Source organism: Uloborus diversus, chromosome 9 (genome assembly GCF_026930045.1).
Source record: "Uloborus diversus isolate 005 chromosome 9, Udiv.v.3.1, whole genome shotgun sequence".
Classification (NCBI taxonomy): Eukaryota; Metazoa; Arthropoda; class Arachnida; order Araneae; family Uloboridae; genus Uloborus; species Uloborus diversus.
Window position 1 is genome coordinate 110,349,770 of NC_072739.1, and position 18,041 is coordinate 110,367,810.

At 32.7% G+C, this 18,041-nt stretch overlaps 1 protein-coding gene across 1 annotated transcript in view; it reads left to right on the forward strand.

Moving 5' to 3' along the window:
- The window catches only part of LOC129229256 (myelin expression factor 2-like), a 33,937-nt gene that overhangs the window by 4,593 nt on the left and 11,303 nt on the right, over positions 1–18,041 (forward strand). Inside the window, exons 3-4 of the mRNA XM_054863523.1 lie at positions 14,319–14,530; positions 17,772–17,832. Of these exons, the coding sequence (XP_054719498.1) occupies positions 14,319–14,530; positions 17,772–17,832 (273 nt within the window). The remainder of the gene's footprint in view (positions 1–14,318; positions 14,531–17,771; positions 17,833–18,041) is intronic.

An 18,041-nucleotide genomic window follows, 5' to 3' on the forward strand; every position in this document is an offset into this window, starting at 1 on the left:
GCTTTCAAAATACTTATTATATTTTACATAAAATAACACCTTTATATATTTATTAAATGCTGGAGTAAACTTATTTTCAGAAATTCAGTACCTAAAAGAGGCACGTTAATAGAATGTCTAAATAATTCGTGGCATCGATAAGAATTAACTTTTAGAACAAAATAACCGTACTACTTTTGTAAAATTAATTTACATACAGTAAAAATAAAGTTAAAAACTACAAGAACCCCTGAAGGATTTGTAAAAACAAAGAATTTCGGAAGTGAGATTTTTTTTTTTGATTCTAAAATAAAGAACTTACCTTTTTATGGTATAAATCCTCACACTCAGTCTAAAACACTACCAGGGGTCGATCCAGGTTTTATTTTTTGGGTCCCCATTTTGTGAAAAGGCAAAATATTTTTGTGAAATTTCGTTATTTTTGTGAAAAAGCAAAATATTTTTGTGAATTTTCTTTGTTTTTGTAAAAAAGACCTTCTCGTGATTTTTTTCTTGGAAAAGATTATATTAAAGCATTTTTAGCTGTCGTATCGTTATAGAAAAGCCCTAGACAGGTTTCAGGGGTGATTGCAAGTTCTTGAAGAATACATGAAAGCAGTCAAGAGAAAATGCGCTGGGGGAGGGGGGAAGTAAGACCCTTAACATTTTATTCGTAATTTGACACATACATTACATTAATTGCTTTTTACAAATATACATATGCAAGGCACACTTTCTTAAGGTGAAAGTCTCACAACAGATTTCCTGTTTGCCCCTCTCAAATACTTTAAGAGCAATGAAAATTGCACATGCTGCTGAACGTAACAACTCCTAATAAATACAATATGAACAGACTCAAAGATATCACATATTTCTTAACACAGAAGTGAAATACTCATTAAAGATTCCATGTATGTGTTTGAAAAACTTAAAAGTAATTAAAATCCAAAATAATACTGCACCAGCGTTCAGCGTTTAATTTTTTGACTTTTGACGTTCTTACAGAGTAGGTATTTCGTTTAAAACTTTGCAATTTAATGATGTTAATAAATATATAAGAAATTTTATTTGTTTGCCTCTTAACAAGGTACAGTAAACATCAAAAATGCGAAAAATTCGTTTACCATGGCCGATGTAAGGAAATTAAGATCTTCAAAACAAATAAAAATATAAAAACAGCATGTAAATATGTTTATTTTAAGTAAAGTTATTTTAGAATTGGATTTTGAAACTCAACACAAATTAATACTAAATATATATTGCGTAATCAAAGTAAAATTTAAGATTTTCCTGAAAACAAGCTACCAATCACAAGTTTCCCTCTCCCGTCCCCCTTCTGACGCTCTCAAGCAAAAACACCTCACGCAGCAAGCAAAAAGATAAGATGGGGGAAGGTGGAAGAGGCTCCCGCGTAGATGCGTACACATTTGCGGTTAAAAAATATTGTGAAAAGGTTGCCTTTTTATAAATTTTTGTGAAGTGCTGCTTTTACGACGCGGAATATTGTGAATGGGGCCGCTTTTGCGATGAGGAATTTTGTGAATGGGGCCGCTTCTGCGGCGCGGAATTTTGTGAAGGGGCCGCAAAGCGGCCCCAATTTGGAGCTGGATCGACCCCTGACTACATCATATGACAATGGCACGTTAACACACCACGTTGGAGTTAACTTTTAATTAACGTTCCAGTTTGAAGAAACTGGCATTTTCTAATGTTTTTACTTCAAAAAACAAATACTGATTTTAAACTAACAACAAAATAAGCTTTCCTGTAAGGTATATTGCACAAAACAACACGTATCTCTCCTGTGTGAAACCGAGTAAACAACCCAAGTAAACAAGTTTGAACAGATTTTAAGATTGTCAAACACAGGTTAGTTTCACAAGGGATGCCATGCTTAAAAAATTATCGCCTCATTGGCGAGAAAAATATTTCAATTTTGTGCAAAAAATCGAATGTCGTCAAATGGGGGGGGGGGGGGTATATCACATCTGTACCATTATTTGTTCAATGCAGTGTGATAATATAGACTTAAGAGTCAGTTAACAAAATTTAACTATTTAATTAAAAAACAAAGTGCAAACTGTAAATTTGACAAAATATTAATAAGGTTTCTTTCAATGCATGATATCCATACTTGTCATCATTAAAAAAAAAAAAAGTAATGGCCTCGATTGTTAAATTGTGGCTCATTAATTTTTTTTATTATTTGATGTTTTTCAATAAACATCGTCTACATCAAGAAAAATATAAAAAATCCCCCATCTTGGATTTTTTAAAAATATTTCATCCCATAATATTTCCCTCAACAGCCATATATTTGCCAATTATTTCTTGCTTGTTCCCTCTAAGTATATTTATACCCAGTGCACCTGTGGTAAAGCTGCTTCAGAAGCATATATTTAGCAGTTTCTATTCCAGATACTTCCTCTGAATGAAAACTTTCTTTTTCCTCTATTTTTTATTTTCTTGTTTTTTAATTCATTATTTTTTTCACTTTCAACTCTTAGCCTTTCTAAAACAGGGTTCGTACGCTCCGGGAATTCCGGGAAAACCGGGAATTGTCAGGGAAAATGACACTGTCAAAAATGTCAGGGAAAAGTCAGGGAGTTTTCAAATTTTGTCCTCCAAAAATTTTTTTTTCCATTTTTTTTCCCAAGGAATTAACTACCATGAGATCTAGTCTTCGTTTTTATTGTGATTTCACGAAAAAAATTGTAAATTTTTATCTAAACCGACGCTGGCACTTAAAAACTGCGATCGAGAAATGAACGTTTTTTTTTTTTTTCACAACGAAAAATGCGCCAAAAGATCGAAGATTTTCTTGCATGGAGTCAGTGAGAGGAACGCATTTCTTTCTACTGCCTAAAGTTTTAGATGGGTTGCCACAACATTCTATTCGGTTCAGGGTTCGTACGCTCCGGGAAAACTTGGAATTATCATGGAAAATGACATAGTCAAAAATGTCAGGGAATTTTCCAAATGTGTCCCCAAAATTTTTCTTTTCCCAATTTTTTCCCAGGGAATTTGGTTTTATGAGATCTAATCTTCATTTTTATCGATGTATTAAAAAAAAAATTGTAACAATTTTAAAGCAATGAAAAAAGTGGCGACGCAAAAAATCTTCAGCAGCCGCCATTTTTGGCTCTCAGTAGTTCCCAAGGGAAAAAAAATCAGGTGAGCAGCAATTATGTAGATGGGAAGATCGCTCGGGGAAAATAGTTTTTTTTTTTTTTTTGATCGGAAAATCATTTTAGCTACGTGTGAAACGCAGTCGCCATCTTTGGTCATTCACAAGATGGATGTAGATATGATCCTAAAATGCCAAAGTTTCTAAAAACAAAGCAGAATTGGATGTTTTCTTTAATTGAAAACTGATGAAAATAACAAAAAATGGTCTACAAATTGTTTTTCTATTGTTATTTAAAATAATTTTCTTGAGAAATAAAAAATTTTGTTCTTAAAACTTAATCTTATCCTCACTGCCTCGGACGCAAATGTGATAAAAACTTTTCAATGAATTGTAGTTTCATGAAGATTAATTACTTTTTAATTGTCTTCATGTGACAAATTAAAAAAGTTATTTCTTATTTTTGGGCATAGCCGCCATATTTGGTCATTCCCAAGATGGAAGTACACAAGACTTTTTAAGTGCCTAAGTTCCCGAAAACGGCATTGGATGTTAATTGCAATGCAAACTATTGAAAACAACACAAATTGTGCCTTTTTTTTTCCGGATAATTTGTAATTATTTTCTGGAAAAATGCAAAATTTAATCTTTATAACATTTTTTTGTTTTAATGGATTTAGACTCTTATGTGCTAAATACTGACTATTTTGCTTTTATTGTATCCTTTTAAGGATTATTAATTATTTATTACTACTTTTATACTACAAATCCAAAAATCTACATATTATTTTAAATTTTTCACTTTGTCGCCATATTTGATCGTTTGCACAATGGAAATAGACTTAAACTTCCAGAAACAGAATTGGATGTTTATATCAATGAGTAACATTGAAAATAACATTAAAATGTGCAAAAAGTTGTGAATTTTTGAAAATTAACTAATACTTTCTGGAAAAGAAAATTTGAAATTTTAATGTAAGCGTCCTTTAATATGTGAAGAAAAAAAAAGATTATTGGCATTGGCCTATGATCAGCGGATGTTGATTTTTGTTACTATGCATTACATGGTATGCCAATTGATGCAACAAGTTAACCATATTTATACTAAAATTTAGCTTTGCATTTTGCTCAATATGTTTTGTGTAACCTACTTATGAGAAAATAAAAAGTATTGTAAACCAAAAGCGGATGCTAAAAGGTTGCTGCAGGACTACAGCAAAACGCTATAATATTACGTGTGACATCAAAAAAACCCTAAAATAAGTTGAAAGTACTCTGTTTTCAACAAATAGTAAACAAATTAAAACAATTTTGAACAAAATGTTTAAAAAAAAAACAGAGAAAACAAAGGAAAAAAAATCTAAGTTTTTTTTTTTTTAAATCTAAGGGGAGAAGTTTCAGTTCTTCTGCATTGCTACTTTAAACAATTTTAATTATTTTGAAAATATTACTATTTAAACTTAAATTTTTAATGAAGCGAGTAACCTGGAATTTTCTAAAAAACAACCTGGAAAACCTGGAAAAGTCAGGGAACTTTTTTTAACCAAAAGTGTATGAACCCTGTAAAAACATCTTTGTCAATAATTTCTGTATTTGCCAGCATACATTTTAGTTGTTTTAAATAATTCATGCAAGTAGTCTGAAGTTCTTGTTGAAATTGCAGAGAATATTGCAGTTTTCAAATCTTTATAAGGTGACGAAATCGTACTTTGTGACATATATTTTTTGGATTAAAACGAGGACGTGTTCTGGGAATTTAAAGGTACATTAGAGAAATTGATACAGGGGTCTGTCCAGGATTTTTCACAGGGTCCGTTTTTTGTGAAAAATCAAATAATTTTGTGAAAAATGAATTAATTTTGTAAAAAAAAAAACAAATAATTTCGCAAAAAAAAATTTTTTTTTTTTTGGTTAAAATGAAATTTTAGAATGTAGAGATGGCACAAACTGCATCAATTAAACTTAAAGTTGAGTGTTTTCCTCTTCTATGTCAAAAAAATCATTCTGGAGTGGTCTGATATTTGGCGGGGGGGGGGGGGACATCGCTCTCTCAAGTATCAATATGTATATACCATTCTACATTATGTTAAATTATACTAGAAATATTTCGGTACAGTATTAAAAATAATTGTAACAAAAAAATAAATTAATAAAATAAAATTCAGAATAGGGTTCAGCATTTAACTTTTTGACCCAAGACACTCTTAAAAAGCACAGAATTTCATTTAAAACTTATAAATTCCGTGATTTTAATAAAAATAAAAAGATATTTTAATTGTTTACCTCTTAACAAAGCGTAACAATCATCAAAAATTCTAAAAATCAGATTCCCGTAGCGGATGCAAAGAGATCGCAATTCTCAAAGTGAAGGCATCAAAAGTATAAAAACGGCTTGTGAAAGAAATATTTTTGATAAAATTATTTTAAAATTGCATTTTAGAGTCCTATGATAAACATTTCATTAATATCTGTGGACACAATTGAAGCAAAAAAAAAAAAAAAAATAAATAAATACATAAATAAATAAATAAAATAAAATAAACCACCTATTCAGCATTTTAATTTTTGACTTAATAACAGAAAATTGATTTTTGCTTTAAAAACTTGAAATGAGAGTTCTAACAGAAATAAAAAGACTTTTCATTTATTTGCATCCTAATAAAGCGAAGTTAGCTTGAAAAAAGAACAAAATATGATTCTCATATCGGATGTTAAAAGATTGCATTTTTCAAAATGTAGACATCTAAAGAAAAAAGAAACGGTAATTAAAAGAGTTTATTTAAAGTTAATCATCCTTGTTAGCATCGAAAAATCAAAACCTGTATAATTTTCTCCCAAACTAACAATTAAGCATCACACCACACCCACCGTAAAAACGCAAATATTGACAAGCTGGTAAAATGATGAGAATATTTTCTAATCAAGTCATTATAAAGGTTCAACGCCAGACTCCAGATGCTAAGTGGTGATAATTTTGAAGTTGGTAACCCTATCTGAAGCGATCATATTTTTTCCCCCACCCTTACTATCCCTTTGCAGTTCTAAGTTCATTTCGCAGATATATATTATTATTGTTTATTAAATCACGAGAGGGGGAGAAAAGTACTTACCAATGCCTTTTCAGAAAAGCTTACAACAGGACCACTGCTAATTAGCTGTGATAAAACAAACAACCATTATATTTATTTGGCAGTAGCAATTATTTATCACTTGAAGGAGCAGAGCATCGCAAGAGTGCCAATTTTTTTTTTTTTTCAAAATTAGTCGATTTAGTATAATTTGATCCCTCTAATTTGACTAAAAAAAGGTTCAAAGAATTAGCGGTTTATACACAAAAATATGCGTTATTTTACTTTCATATTTGCTCTTTCAATAAACAATTTGTGAAAGATCGGATCTTGTTTATCAGAATTTTGTGAAGGGTCTGTTTTGTTTGATCGGGATTTTGTGAAAGGTCCGTTTTGGTTGATCGGATTTTTGTGAAGGGTCCGTTTTGGTTGATCGGATTTTTGTGAAGGGTCCGTTAACGAACCCAAATATCCTCTGGACAGACCCCTGTGATAGCATTTGCAATCAAAGACAAATGTGACGACCAGCAACAGGCTGGGCCCAGCATATTCTGAGGATATTGTTATTTTGTGCGCAAGTGCACACGAACTTGAGAATAAGTATACCGCTGGCTTCTTATTATTTATTATGATAGAGCGAAGTTTATTTTATAAAGTCATGGCATTGGCATACTTTTATGTTTAAATCATTTTAAATTAACCACAAACGAATTAATATTCTTTTAAAGGAAAATATGCTGTATCTTTTAAAACAACTTGTTGGAATGATAAGCCTAACCATATACCCATTTTACCCCATTTTCAAAATATAAGATTACAAATTTAAAAAAAATCTTATTTTTCTTCCCTGTAAGTTGAAGCAGCAACAAAAATGTCCAACTAAAGATATTATGACATAGTAATAATATTTTTTTTTTTTAAATTAGGAGCTGGAGATAGAAGTTTAAGCAGACAACATGTGGCTTGAATTTATCTACTTCAATTTAAAGTGTTTCCTCTCACTAAAAAATAATCTATTGAAAAAAAAATATTTTGTGAAATAGAATTCAGATTAGCCAAGTATAATGTCCCGCTCAAAAAAATGCAAATTTAGTTTAAAATAATTTGTTTTTAAAACATATTTTGACTACCCATTTCACCCCACCTGACCCTATATACTGTGGCCTGCCAACTTTCTGGATTTAGCCCGCTATGCAGGGTTTTTGCCGTATCTTCCGGGTTACCAGATTGTTGTGATTTTTTCCCCCGAATCCCACTCATTTTTCCGTTGGTGATTGAAAGAACATGGACAGGTTTGGATTTGCTTCCATAATGAACCGCAATCTACCTTTACTTACCATGAGTCAGCAATTTGTTAGTCCTTTGAAAGATTGCTATTCAACATGATGCCATAGATTGCTCTGTGGCTTTTCCAAACGCAATGCTTTTCCCTGTTGGCGACTCCAAATCTTTGAGCAGGTTGATTTGAGAAATTCGTTGTAGGCGAAGGCAAGATTCTACATTCACTAAGCTCGGCATCATGCCGAGTAATGTGTTCGCTCAAGCTTACATTAGCTATCGCAGAAACAATGGATATTCAAAATTTTGTTTGGTGCATATATGAGCAAGTGTGATATGCGTTTGATTAAATTTTTTGAATGTGTATGCTTTTGTCGTAAGTTGTTTTATTTCATTACAACAAGAATTTGGTTTTTCCTTAATGTTCCATGCAATTTTGTTGTAATATATGTTGGTTAGAATTTTTTAGTACTCAAAGTTTGATATTATTGCGATTTTGATAAGTTGAAAAAATAGTTGCAGGATTTTCTCATACAAACTGCAGGATTTTTCTAGGTTGGCAGGTCTGTATACTTAAATTTGATTCAATTCTGTAATGTATAAGTAGGCAACATTACTTTTGAAAGTATGGTAGCCCCTTGTTATTTCCACTTGTTGGGAGACTATGAAAAGGAGCTATATACACACCCCGATAATATTAACCAGGCTGAACTGCAAAGAGCCCACGAGGCAGAATTCCGGTCACTGATCACCTGGCTGGCCGCAGTTTAAAAAAGTTGAACAATAACCTCTTACCTCTTATACAATAACAACAGGGTTGTTTCCAAAATTTTAAAAGCATTTTTTCTGAAAGAGCATGCTTAAAAACATATGATCTGACCGCTTTTAAATAATTTGACTAAGTTTAATATTTTTAAAAAATTACTTTAATCGATGCGCTTTCATTGTTTAATGCTTCTGCCGATGACATCACAAATGATAAAATGCCATTCACTGTTGCCATTCAGAAGAGCACAATATTTAATTCGCATCTTTACTCACGTGTATTCGCAACAATATGGTTGATAGCAAGCATAGAGCGCAATATTTGATTCGCTTTTTGATTATCATAATGTGGAACGTGGTAGAAAGATGTGCCAAAAGCCATCATTTGTGACAAAAAAAAAAAAAAACTGTTGGGAAAATGAAAATATTTTCTGGGTCTATGTTATTTTTTTTGCTCATTCTATCAATTTAAGTGACTAAAAGTAGTACTTTTGACTGAAGGAAACAGCCTCTTTAATAGTGGAATTACTATTTATAAAACAATTTGCTTACATTTTAATGGGAAAACTGAGGCCGATCCACCTTCTTTACAAGGACAGGAATTTCAACATCAATGTTTGTCGTTGCCAGCCGATGAAGGTCTAACAATGAACTGTTGGAGAGAGATCTCCTGTGATGATTCTTGATAAAGTTCATTGCCGAAAAAGCACTTTTGCATAAATCTGTGCTCCTGAACATGGAAGATCTTTCTAGTTCAAAGTAACGCAGATTTGGAAACCGTTTGATTGGAAGCAACTTTAAGAACTCGGGCGCCCTCTGTTGTTTGAAAGAATGGGCCTCTCTTCCCTCCCTGTCTCCCCCCGCCAACACAAGACAATACTATTTCTTGGAATTCATTTGAACACCAGCGTGCAGGGTAGGACCGCTTGACCTTTTTCTCCCAATACAATGAAAGGAGTAAAGAACGATCAAAAGGAAATTTCAGGGACCCCGGCTTGACTAAGAATGGTAGTCTCGGGTGCTTCTTGATACCATAAAATGTCGAAAAAAGAAATATGCTGAATAATAAGTTGGCGGGCCGCCAGTTGGACAGCCCTGATATAGACAAACATAAGAACGCCGTTCACAGAAAATTTTCAATGTTTGCAGAAAACTTTGATATTTTTTAAATAAATATCTGAAATATTACTTTTTTTTTGATGAGCAACAAATATTGATTGCCAATTTTAGGTGTCCCCAATTAATATTAAGAAAGGAGTAAATAAAATTGAAGAAACATTCTAGTCACTTAGAAGTACTCATTCTCAACTTTAAATTTTTTCTCTTGATCGCGGTATAAGACTCAGGAGGAGTACCATGTTAATTGACAGAAAATTTTAAGGAACTCATTTGAGTTTGCAGACAGTTTTAAATTTTATCTAGGTCTGATGATCAATCCGAAAATGAGATATAACCTAGGTCATAACCGATTGAACTTGCATTCAAGCTACTGATATGTGAGTCTGCAATAAATATAGCATACTTGCCAACTCTACTGTTTTTAACGAGAGACTCCCGTTTTTTGCTTCCATCTCCCGATTTCCCGTTTTTTTACGATTTTCTCCCGTTTTTGCAATTTTTTTCAGTCAATCATCAAAAAGTTTCATTTCTTTCTCAATAGATGGCGCCCTTTTCTAGTCTACCTACTAATGTCAGGGAATAAGATTTTTCCCAATTAATAGCTCATTTAGTAAAAAGTAATTTTTTGGAAGCTTTCCACATTGCATGTTCAACGAAGCAACACGCTTCGCTAAAAATTGAGCAGATTTCAATCTTTTTGCATCTTGAAAATATTTCAATTATTTTGAAAGTTTGATGTTATTTAAACATGTGCTACTTTATACCTACTTATTTAATATTTTATTTTCATTATATATTGATTTTTTTCCCGGATTTTAGTAGTTAAATTTTTGTAGCTACTTTTTTGGTAGAGACTGGAGAATCTACAAAACTTTAAGCCAATTCATACCTTATTATTTAGTTTTTCCCTTGCTGTATATTTTTCTTGCTGCCACTAATTTGCTTACATCTGCAAAAAATTCCCATTTCACTCTAAATTTAGTATTAGCATAATTGAATAATTCTGTTGTGAATATATGTTGCTGATGAATCACCTCTATATCTCTAGTGGAATCTCCTGTTTTTTTTTTCCTTCAAAGGTTGGCATGTATGATATAAATAATGTTCTTATATTAGGACGAACTTTTGAATAAAAGCAACAAAAGCAAAAAAAAAAAAAAAAAGCTTACTATTTGTTTTTTTTTAATAGTATCAGAAATAAATTGAATATTCCAATGTTTTTTCGGTAAAAGATTTAAAATCATTACAAAAGGTGTATGTAAGTCAAAAAAGAAGTGTGTCCCCATTCTATTTGTAAGCTATGAATAAAATGTAAAGAATTTTCCTGGGAAATTTTTTCTGGTTTTATACTGTACATTCAGTGGCGTAGCTAGGGAGGGGCGGAGAGGGCGGTCCGCCCCAAGCAACACTTTTTGGGGGCGGCAATTTCACACATTTGATGCGAAATATTCAATGTATTTTTGCAATAAGGAAATCACTTTTATCTATTACCAGAGGCAAAAAAAAAAAAAAAGTCTGAATTGTAAAGTTTTGGTACGACTATGAGAATGAAATTTCTCTAATACAAAACGTATGTTTTTCTTGTGGACTTCTCAGCACGATTTTTTGTCTCCCCCCCCCCCCCCCCTTCGTCTTGCTCTACAGACTGAGGGAAGCTGCAGTGTAAACTCAAGGAACCTAAGGTTTTTTCTTCACCGTTAAGGTTTACTATAGGAAAGTTCCTTGGAAATTACCATATTAAAAAAAAAACACTAATTTTTTTTAAAAAGGATAGTGACAACAAGAGTAAGAGAAGAAAAGTCACAAATGGAGGGCAATTTATTGCTCAACTTCGGGATAACATTATCTATTTCAACAATTGCTTTCATAGGTCCTTGATTACAAAATTTTCATTAAGACAGAATTAATTTTATGTACACTTATTCACAACTCAAATACCAATATTTACTGTTAATATTTATTCCTTTAAACAATGAGTTTCACATTTAGTCATTCATTATAATGAACAGCGTTTGATCAATAAAATGTCTAGACAAAGCCTTTTACATTTATATCAAAAGTAATGAAACTGATTTTCGATGCACAACTTTTCCTTCTGATGAATCACAGTATGGTTAATCAAACGCAAAGGGCCTCTTTATCTTATTGTCCTCTATCGGTAAAGAAGAGAATCATCCAAACTTGGTAAGCAGTACCGGACCTTAGTAAGTATTGCTCGTAACCTAGACGGCAACTTTTGAGTTTTTCAACATTAAGTGATTCGCTCAAGCACGGATTCAAAAAGAAGTCATAACTCCCATTGAGCAATCAGACCCTAAAATTGTGTCTCTAAATCAAATTATTAAAATTTCCATGGCGGAACCATGACTTTAACGTTTCTTCCAACTGTTACAAAGCTTCAAAAGCATTTTCCAAGATTTCAATTTTGAAAATTTCTGGAGGAGACCCACTTATTTGCCCTTTTTCTCTTAACTTGGCCAAATATAACCTAAAACAGCATTTTTAAGGGCTCTATTTTCAAACCCTCCCACCCCTTGTCCCAAAGATAGTTTTAAAATGTGCTTCCAGCTCAAAATTGCGCTGTTTAAGCCTCAATAAATGTCTCATTTTCCGGGAAGAGCGCAACCGAACTCTCCTATTTCTTAACGTTACCAAACAGCCTAAAAATGTAGTTTTAGGCCTTCTATCTCAAAACATTTCCGTTTAAAACTTCAATATCAACAAATTCCTCAAGGCAGTCGAATTCTGACCGACCTTACCCTTCCTGTAACGTGATTAAAGGTAGTGAAAAATGTGTGTTTAGGACATATAACCTTTAAACTTTAAAACCCCCCTTTCCTCTAATGTCTTCAAAAAGCGCATCAAGATGGGTATTTGAAACTTCAACTTCAGAAAAATTCTAATTAAGAGGCTCCAAATGTCCACGTAGTCACCTAACGTCACAAGCTGGCTCAATATTTCGTTTTCAGAAATTTCTGAAGGAAGTCAGCGAAACCTTTTTTTCCCTCAATGATTAAAATGAACAACAATTTTCAGAACGATTTCGGGTGGGAAACCCCCATCCGACTTCTCTCTCTCTCTCATAACGTTGTGTGTCAAACAAGGTTAAAATCACGTTTTTAAGACGTCATTTTCAAAACATTTCCAGGGGAGATGGAAGAATCATTTGATTTTCCCAACATTTTTAGAACTATTCAGCCACTCCCACCAAAGATAGCCTACGATTGCATTTTTGAAACTTCGGCTTCAAAAAATTTCCAGAGAGCTCTTCGAAAGTTCTGTACTCTCTTTAGCGTCATCAAAGATAGCAAAAAATAGATTTTAATATGGAAAATATTTCGGGGGGAAAATCCAGTGGGAAACCCTTATACCACTAAATACAGCCAACACATTTGTGTTTTTCAGTCTAGTCAAAACACTTTTCTGGCAGCGTTCCGGAACCGTCCTCAATCTCTTCACGCATCCAAAGATATCCTAAATTGCTTTTTTAACACTTCAGCTTCGGAAAATTTCCTTGAAAAATACCCCCCCCCCCCTGCGTTACTAAAATTGCAAATTTTTACTTAACTTTTGGAAAGTTTTAGTGGGGCACTAAATTTTTTTTCTCCTGCAAAAAAAATAAAATAAAATCCTTTTCTTTTTTTAATTAAGTTCTTATATTGTACTTTAAATACTTTTGACTCTTTAATGTATTAGCAAAATTTCTCAGCAAAAGGGCAGCAAATTGAGGAACCGCCCCGGGTGGCAGAAAGTGTAGCTACGCCACTGTGTACATTCCATTACAATAAACTACAGTGCCCGCCACTAATAAAATCACTGGATTATAAAATCAGCCGCTTAATAGAATCAAATCTGGAAGAACAGACTCATTTCTATATCAAAACATGTTAGGTTTATGCTTTAATAAAATCATCCTTGCCGTTTTATAAAATCAAACTTTTGGAGAGCATATGTTAATTCTTCTCCGAATAGAACCAGGATTTTATTTTTTCTTTCAAGGATTTAAAACATTGCAGCACTAATAAAATAACAAATTCCGCATAAACACAAACAAAAAAAAAAAAAGGTGAAGGTTGTACGCCTTTTTTTTTGGGGGGGGGGGGAGTTGAATGAAAAAAAAAGAAGAAGAATGAAGCAGTCTCAAGAGAACTGTTTCAGAGCCATATTTTTAGTTGGTGCTGCCTGTTTCCACTTCGCAGAACTGTTTCGACATGCAGCCCTGCTCACTCACCAGTGAGTCAATCAGTTCGTGCTCATTCAGCTATCTACAGGGGTTGACAGTTCATTTTTACAATTGATTTAAAATTGTTAGCTAGCAAGTCATGACGACTTGAGTGTGAAAGATTAATTCGAAATTTTGAATTAGTATGACAAGCTTCCTAAATGTAATTAGTGTGATGCTGCAATTAAATTAGGGATTTCTCAATCTTTACTTTCAAATTCTCTTATTCAAACAACAAGTCAATATTTTAAGACCTTTGAGGAATTTTAAAAATGTACCTTATGTAAATTAAAATGTCAACTGTATTTTGCAACTGCAGTAAAATAATACAATACAACTAGACTAAAAATAAAATACAACTAATCGTAATTTATTTCTTTTTTAGGGTATTTATACTTAAAAACCTTTTATTTTTTTCAGTGCATGAGTGCCGGTTTATAAAATCAGCCGCTTTATAAAATCAAATGTCCTCAGAACGAATGTGATTTTAATAAGCGGCGGGCACTGTATAATGCTCTTGACAAGTAACTTATTTAAATGCTTTTGCTTTAATTTTTTCGGTAAAGATTTAAAATCCGAGTCATTTTAACAATACTTTTCTTTGATGAATATTCTTTTTATGGGTTAGGTAATTTTTCAAGTACATCTTTTTCATTATTATTTAATTTTGTTCATTAAATGAATTTTTTTCATTATATTAGAAATGAAGGAATATTTGAAAATTTTTGTTTTAACTCTGATCATAAATTATTTGTTTTAGGTCTAGATCTAGGTCACCTCTAGAGAAAAATAACAAATCAAATAGAAGTAGAGAATCAAGTACAAATAGAAATTCTCGACAATCTAAGGGAAACAGAGATCGCTCACCAAGAGGAAGACGCACAAGAGCTCCTACAAATAGACGCATATATGTTGCAAATATACCATATGATTGCAAGTGGACTATAATAAAGGACCTATTTAGAGAAAAAGGTACAGTTCAATTCAAAATAATATACATCTATGAGGGTCGATCCAAAAGTTAGGTTCCCAACAATTTTACAAATATCCAGCAACATACTTGACAACTCGACTGTTTTTAACAGGAGACTCCCGTTTTTTGCATCCATCTCCCGATTTCCCGTTTTTTACCATTTTCTCCCGTTTTTGCAGTTTTTCCCACCATTTATCAAATAGTTTAACTTTTTTGTCAATAGATGGTGCCCATTTCTAGTCATCCCCTAATGCCAAATGCCAGAGGAATGTAGAACTGAATTGTAGTGCATAAGAATTTGAACTATAACCAACTTTCTTTCCAGGGGTAGGAATTTTATAAATTCAGGCTAGAGAGCTTCAAAATAAGTTTCCTGCACCAACTAGCAACAAAGCTACATTCATGGGCTAGTCAAACACAGTTTTTTCCTTAGCAAAAAAAGTAGGTATGGGTATGTTACGAAAGAGTAGCTGCTGATCACACCAGTTTCCCACCTACTTTATTTGTGTGCTGCAAAAATTCAATTTTCCCCCCTGAAAAATGGGACTGTTTCCACTGTTTTTTTTCCTTGTTTCAAATTGGCGTCAAATTCAGTCTGCTGAAGGAATAGATTTGTTCTTGAGTTCTACTGTAAAAAAAAAGTTTCAGTTAATAACTCATTTAGTTATTTGCAGCTTTCATCATTGCTTGTTCAACCAAGCATGTGCTTTGGCAAAAATGCAGTTTTCAATCCTTTTGCGTCTTGAAGATATTTCATTATTTTGAAAGTTGGAAGTTATTTCAACATATGCTATCTTACACCTACTTATTTTATACTTTATTTCAATAATTTATTTAAATTTTTTTTTTCAGATTTTAAAAATTAAATTTTTGTACCTACTGTTTTGGTGGAGATTGGAGAAACGAAATTTTAAGAGATTGCACTCCATATTGTTTGATTTTTCATTTGCAGTATTTTGCATTTTCTTGCTGCTACCAATTAGCTAACATCTGAAAAAATCCCTATTTCCTTTTAAATTAATATTCATGGCATTTAATGGTGTTATATAATAGTTTTGATGTGAAGTTTGTTGCTAATGAATCTCCTGTTTTTTTCCTTTGCGGGTTGGCAGTTTATCGTAATCATTTTTTTGAAATTCTGGAAACATGTAAAAGAACTATCAGAGACTTATTGGAGAAAAAGAAAAAATATTTATGAATCGAAAAACTGTTACATAATCCATTTGCTATTGTTATTGAAAGTTCATTTCGAAAGGAAAATTCATGCTTTCAAAATCATTTTCATATAAACTTGAATTTATGAAGGATTGTTGAAGGTCAGAGATGGTGATTAGGACTAGGGCAGGGGGGGGGGGGGAGCAAAAAAAAAAAAGAAAAAACTAAAACCCATAGAATTTTTAGGGTCAGCAAAAAAAGAGAGAGAAATTTTGCTAGGGCTGATTTTGAGAGCAGATGAGTGGTAATTAACGTAAATCTAACAACTTAACTCTAGTTTTTATTAAGATTTTGCAGAATTTTGTGTACAATAACTTTGTCTAAAGAAACACTTATTCATTTATTAGAATTACATTGTTTATCGAGGGATGTCCCCTCCCCCCGTAAGAACAAGGGTGCCCCGCCTAAATATCGCAAAGACCCCCTCAAAAGCAAGAGCTCCTCCCCAAAAAAAAATTAAATACCCCTCAAATCAACTCCTCCCCTTAAAAATTTTAATTGCTGTAGTCTGTCCCACGAGCCCCCCTAGGTGGGCACCCCTGATTTACCCCAAAGTATTTTGAGATGTCACAACACTGGGTAATAATTTCATTGAACAAGTATGACTTGTTTAAGGAAAACAATTACAATTTACTGATGTCTAAACAGTGAATACATAAACTAAAAGTTGTGCTAAATTTTTTTTGTAAACAAATATATAAAGGAAAACAAATAATTATGTTATTTGCTGAAAATTTTGACATTTCTGCTTTTTTTTTATAAAAGCCCCCACCCCCGAATCCCGAATTGCTGCCACTGGTGAAGGTAAGGCCTCATTCAACCACCACCATCAACTCTGCCTGTCTCTCAGGATGGCAGTTTAACAATGTATGAATGTTATAGTTTGAGACAGATTTTTTGACAGCTGTGTAAAAAAGGGGCTTTGACCTAATGGTAAAAACCGGATAAAACCACCAACTGTCAAAAACTTGCCAACCCTGGGTATTCGGTATTCAGTCCGAATTTTAATGAAGCATCTAGTATTTGCCAAAATGTGGTGTTCCTTGCATCCTTAGAGTTCATTAAATTTGATAAAGGACCTAAACAAGAAATATTTCAAAACATATAAAATGTTAGCATTTTTAGCAATATAAAATTTTTCAACTCAAATAGTAATCATAGCGATACTCCAACTGTTCATTATGGTGCTCAGAAACTTGTTAGGAATCATCAGTCTGTAACAGCTATAACAAAGTTGAAGGTAGTGAAACTCTTAAAAGGTGAGACTACCATCACTCTGGTAGCTAAATTTAAATTTATCATACTAGCAAGGTGGCTCCATCTAGTAAAGGGAAAGTAAAGGAGTGTAATTGTGAGCAACTTACACTCCTTTACTTTCACTCCTTTACTTTCACTCCTTTAATTGTGAGCATACAATGAAACAGTTATCAAGCAGCTTTTTACGGCATTCACTCTTGTTGGGGATCATCTATCTTGAATGGCCATCACACAACTGGAGGTAGGTAATTTCTCATAAGCTGCATTCACATAGTATTTTTGTAACCTGTTCATGGAGCGGCTAATCTTTGCATTTCTGTACCTGTAGAAATGTACCTGTGATTACAGATCTATTTACCGCCTACTTGAGACTGGAGTTTTTGCTGTTTTTTTTTAAAACTCAGAATGCAATTCAGGAACTTGTTTCTGTTGCTAGGTAAAACCACTTTCCAGGTACAGCCTTTTTTCACATGAGGACTTTTTCTTTCTTGCAACTTCTTTTTCCCATAGCTGATGGGGGGATTAGCAAGACATAAAAGTGCCTTCTAAATGGGGCTATTGAAGCTGAAATAACCTTCAGACTGATAGCTAAATGAAAAATGGCAGAAAGCTGAAAGTGATCTGGAATTGTTTTGAATTATAAAAAATATCATTGATGTGAAAATTATGAGCAAGTAGTAGCTGGATCTTGTTTGAAATATTGTTTATTAGTTTATTACCTTTTCCTTGTTTTTGAAAACACTAAAACTAAAAATATTTTTTTTTTAGTTGGTGATGTATCCTATGTTGAACTTTTTGAGGATGAGAGTGGAAAATTCAGAGGTTGTGGGTAAGATATTTTTTATGCATTTGAAAATTTCGAAAAATAAATTGGTTGAAAAATTAAGCTTTGTTATGATACACAAAGCTGCCAACTGCTACAAAAAAAAATCATAGTTTCTACGAAATAGAGCTTTAAACTATGATGCAATGAAAGTGTCCAAAACTTAAGATTTTCTGTTTTTTTTTTTTTAAACTGTAATTCCAAGAAAAAAACTG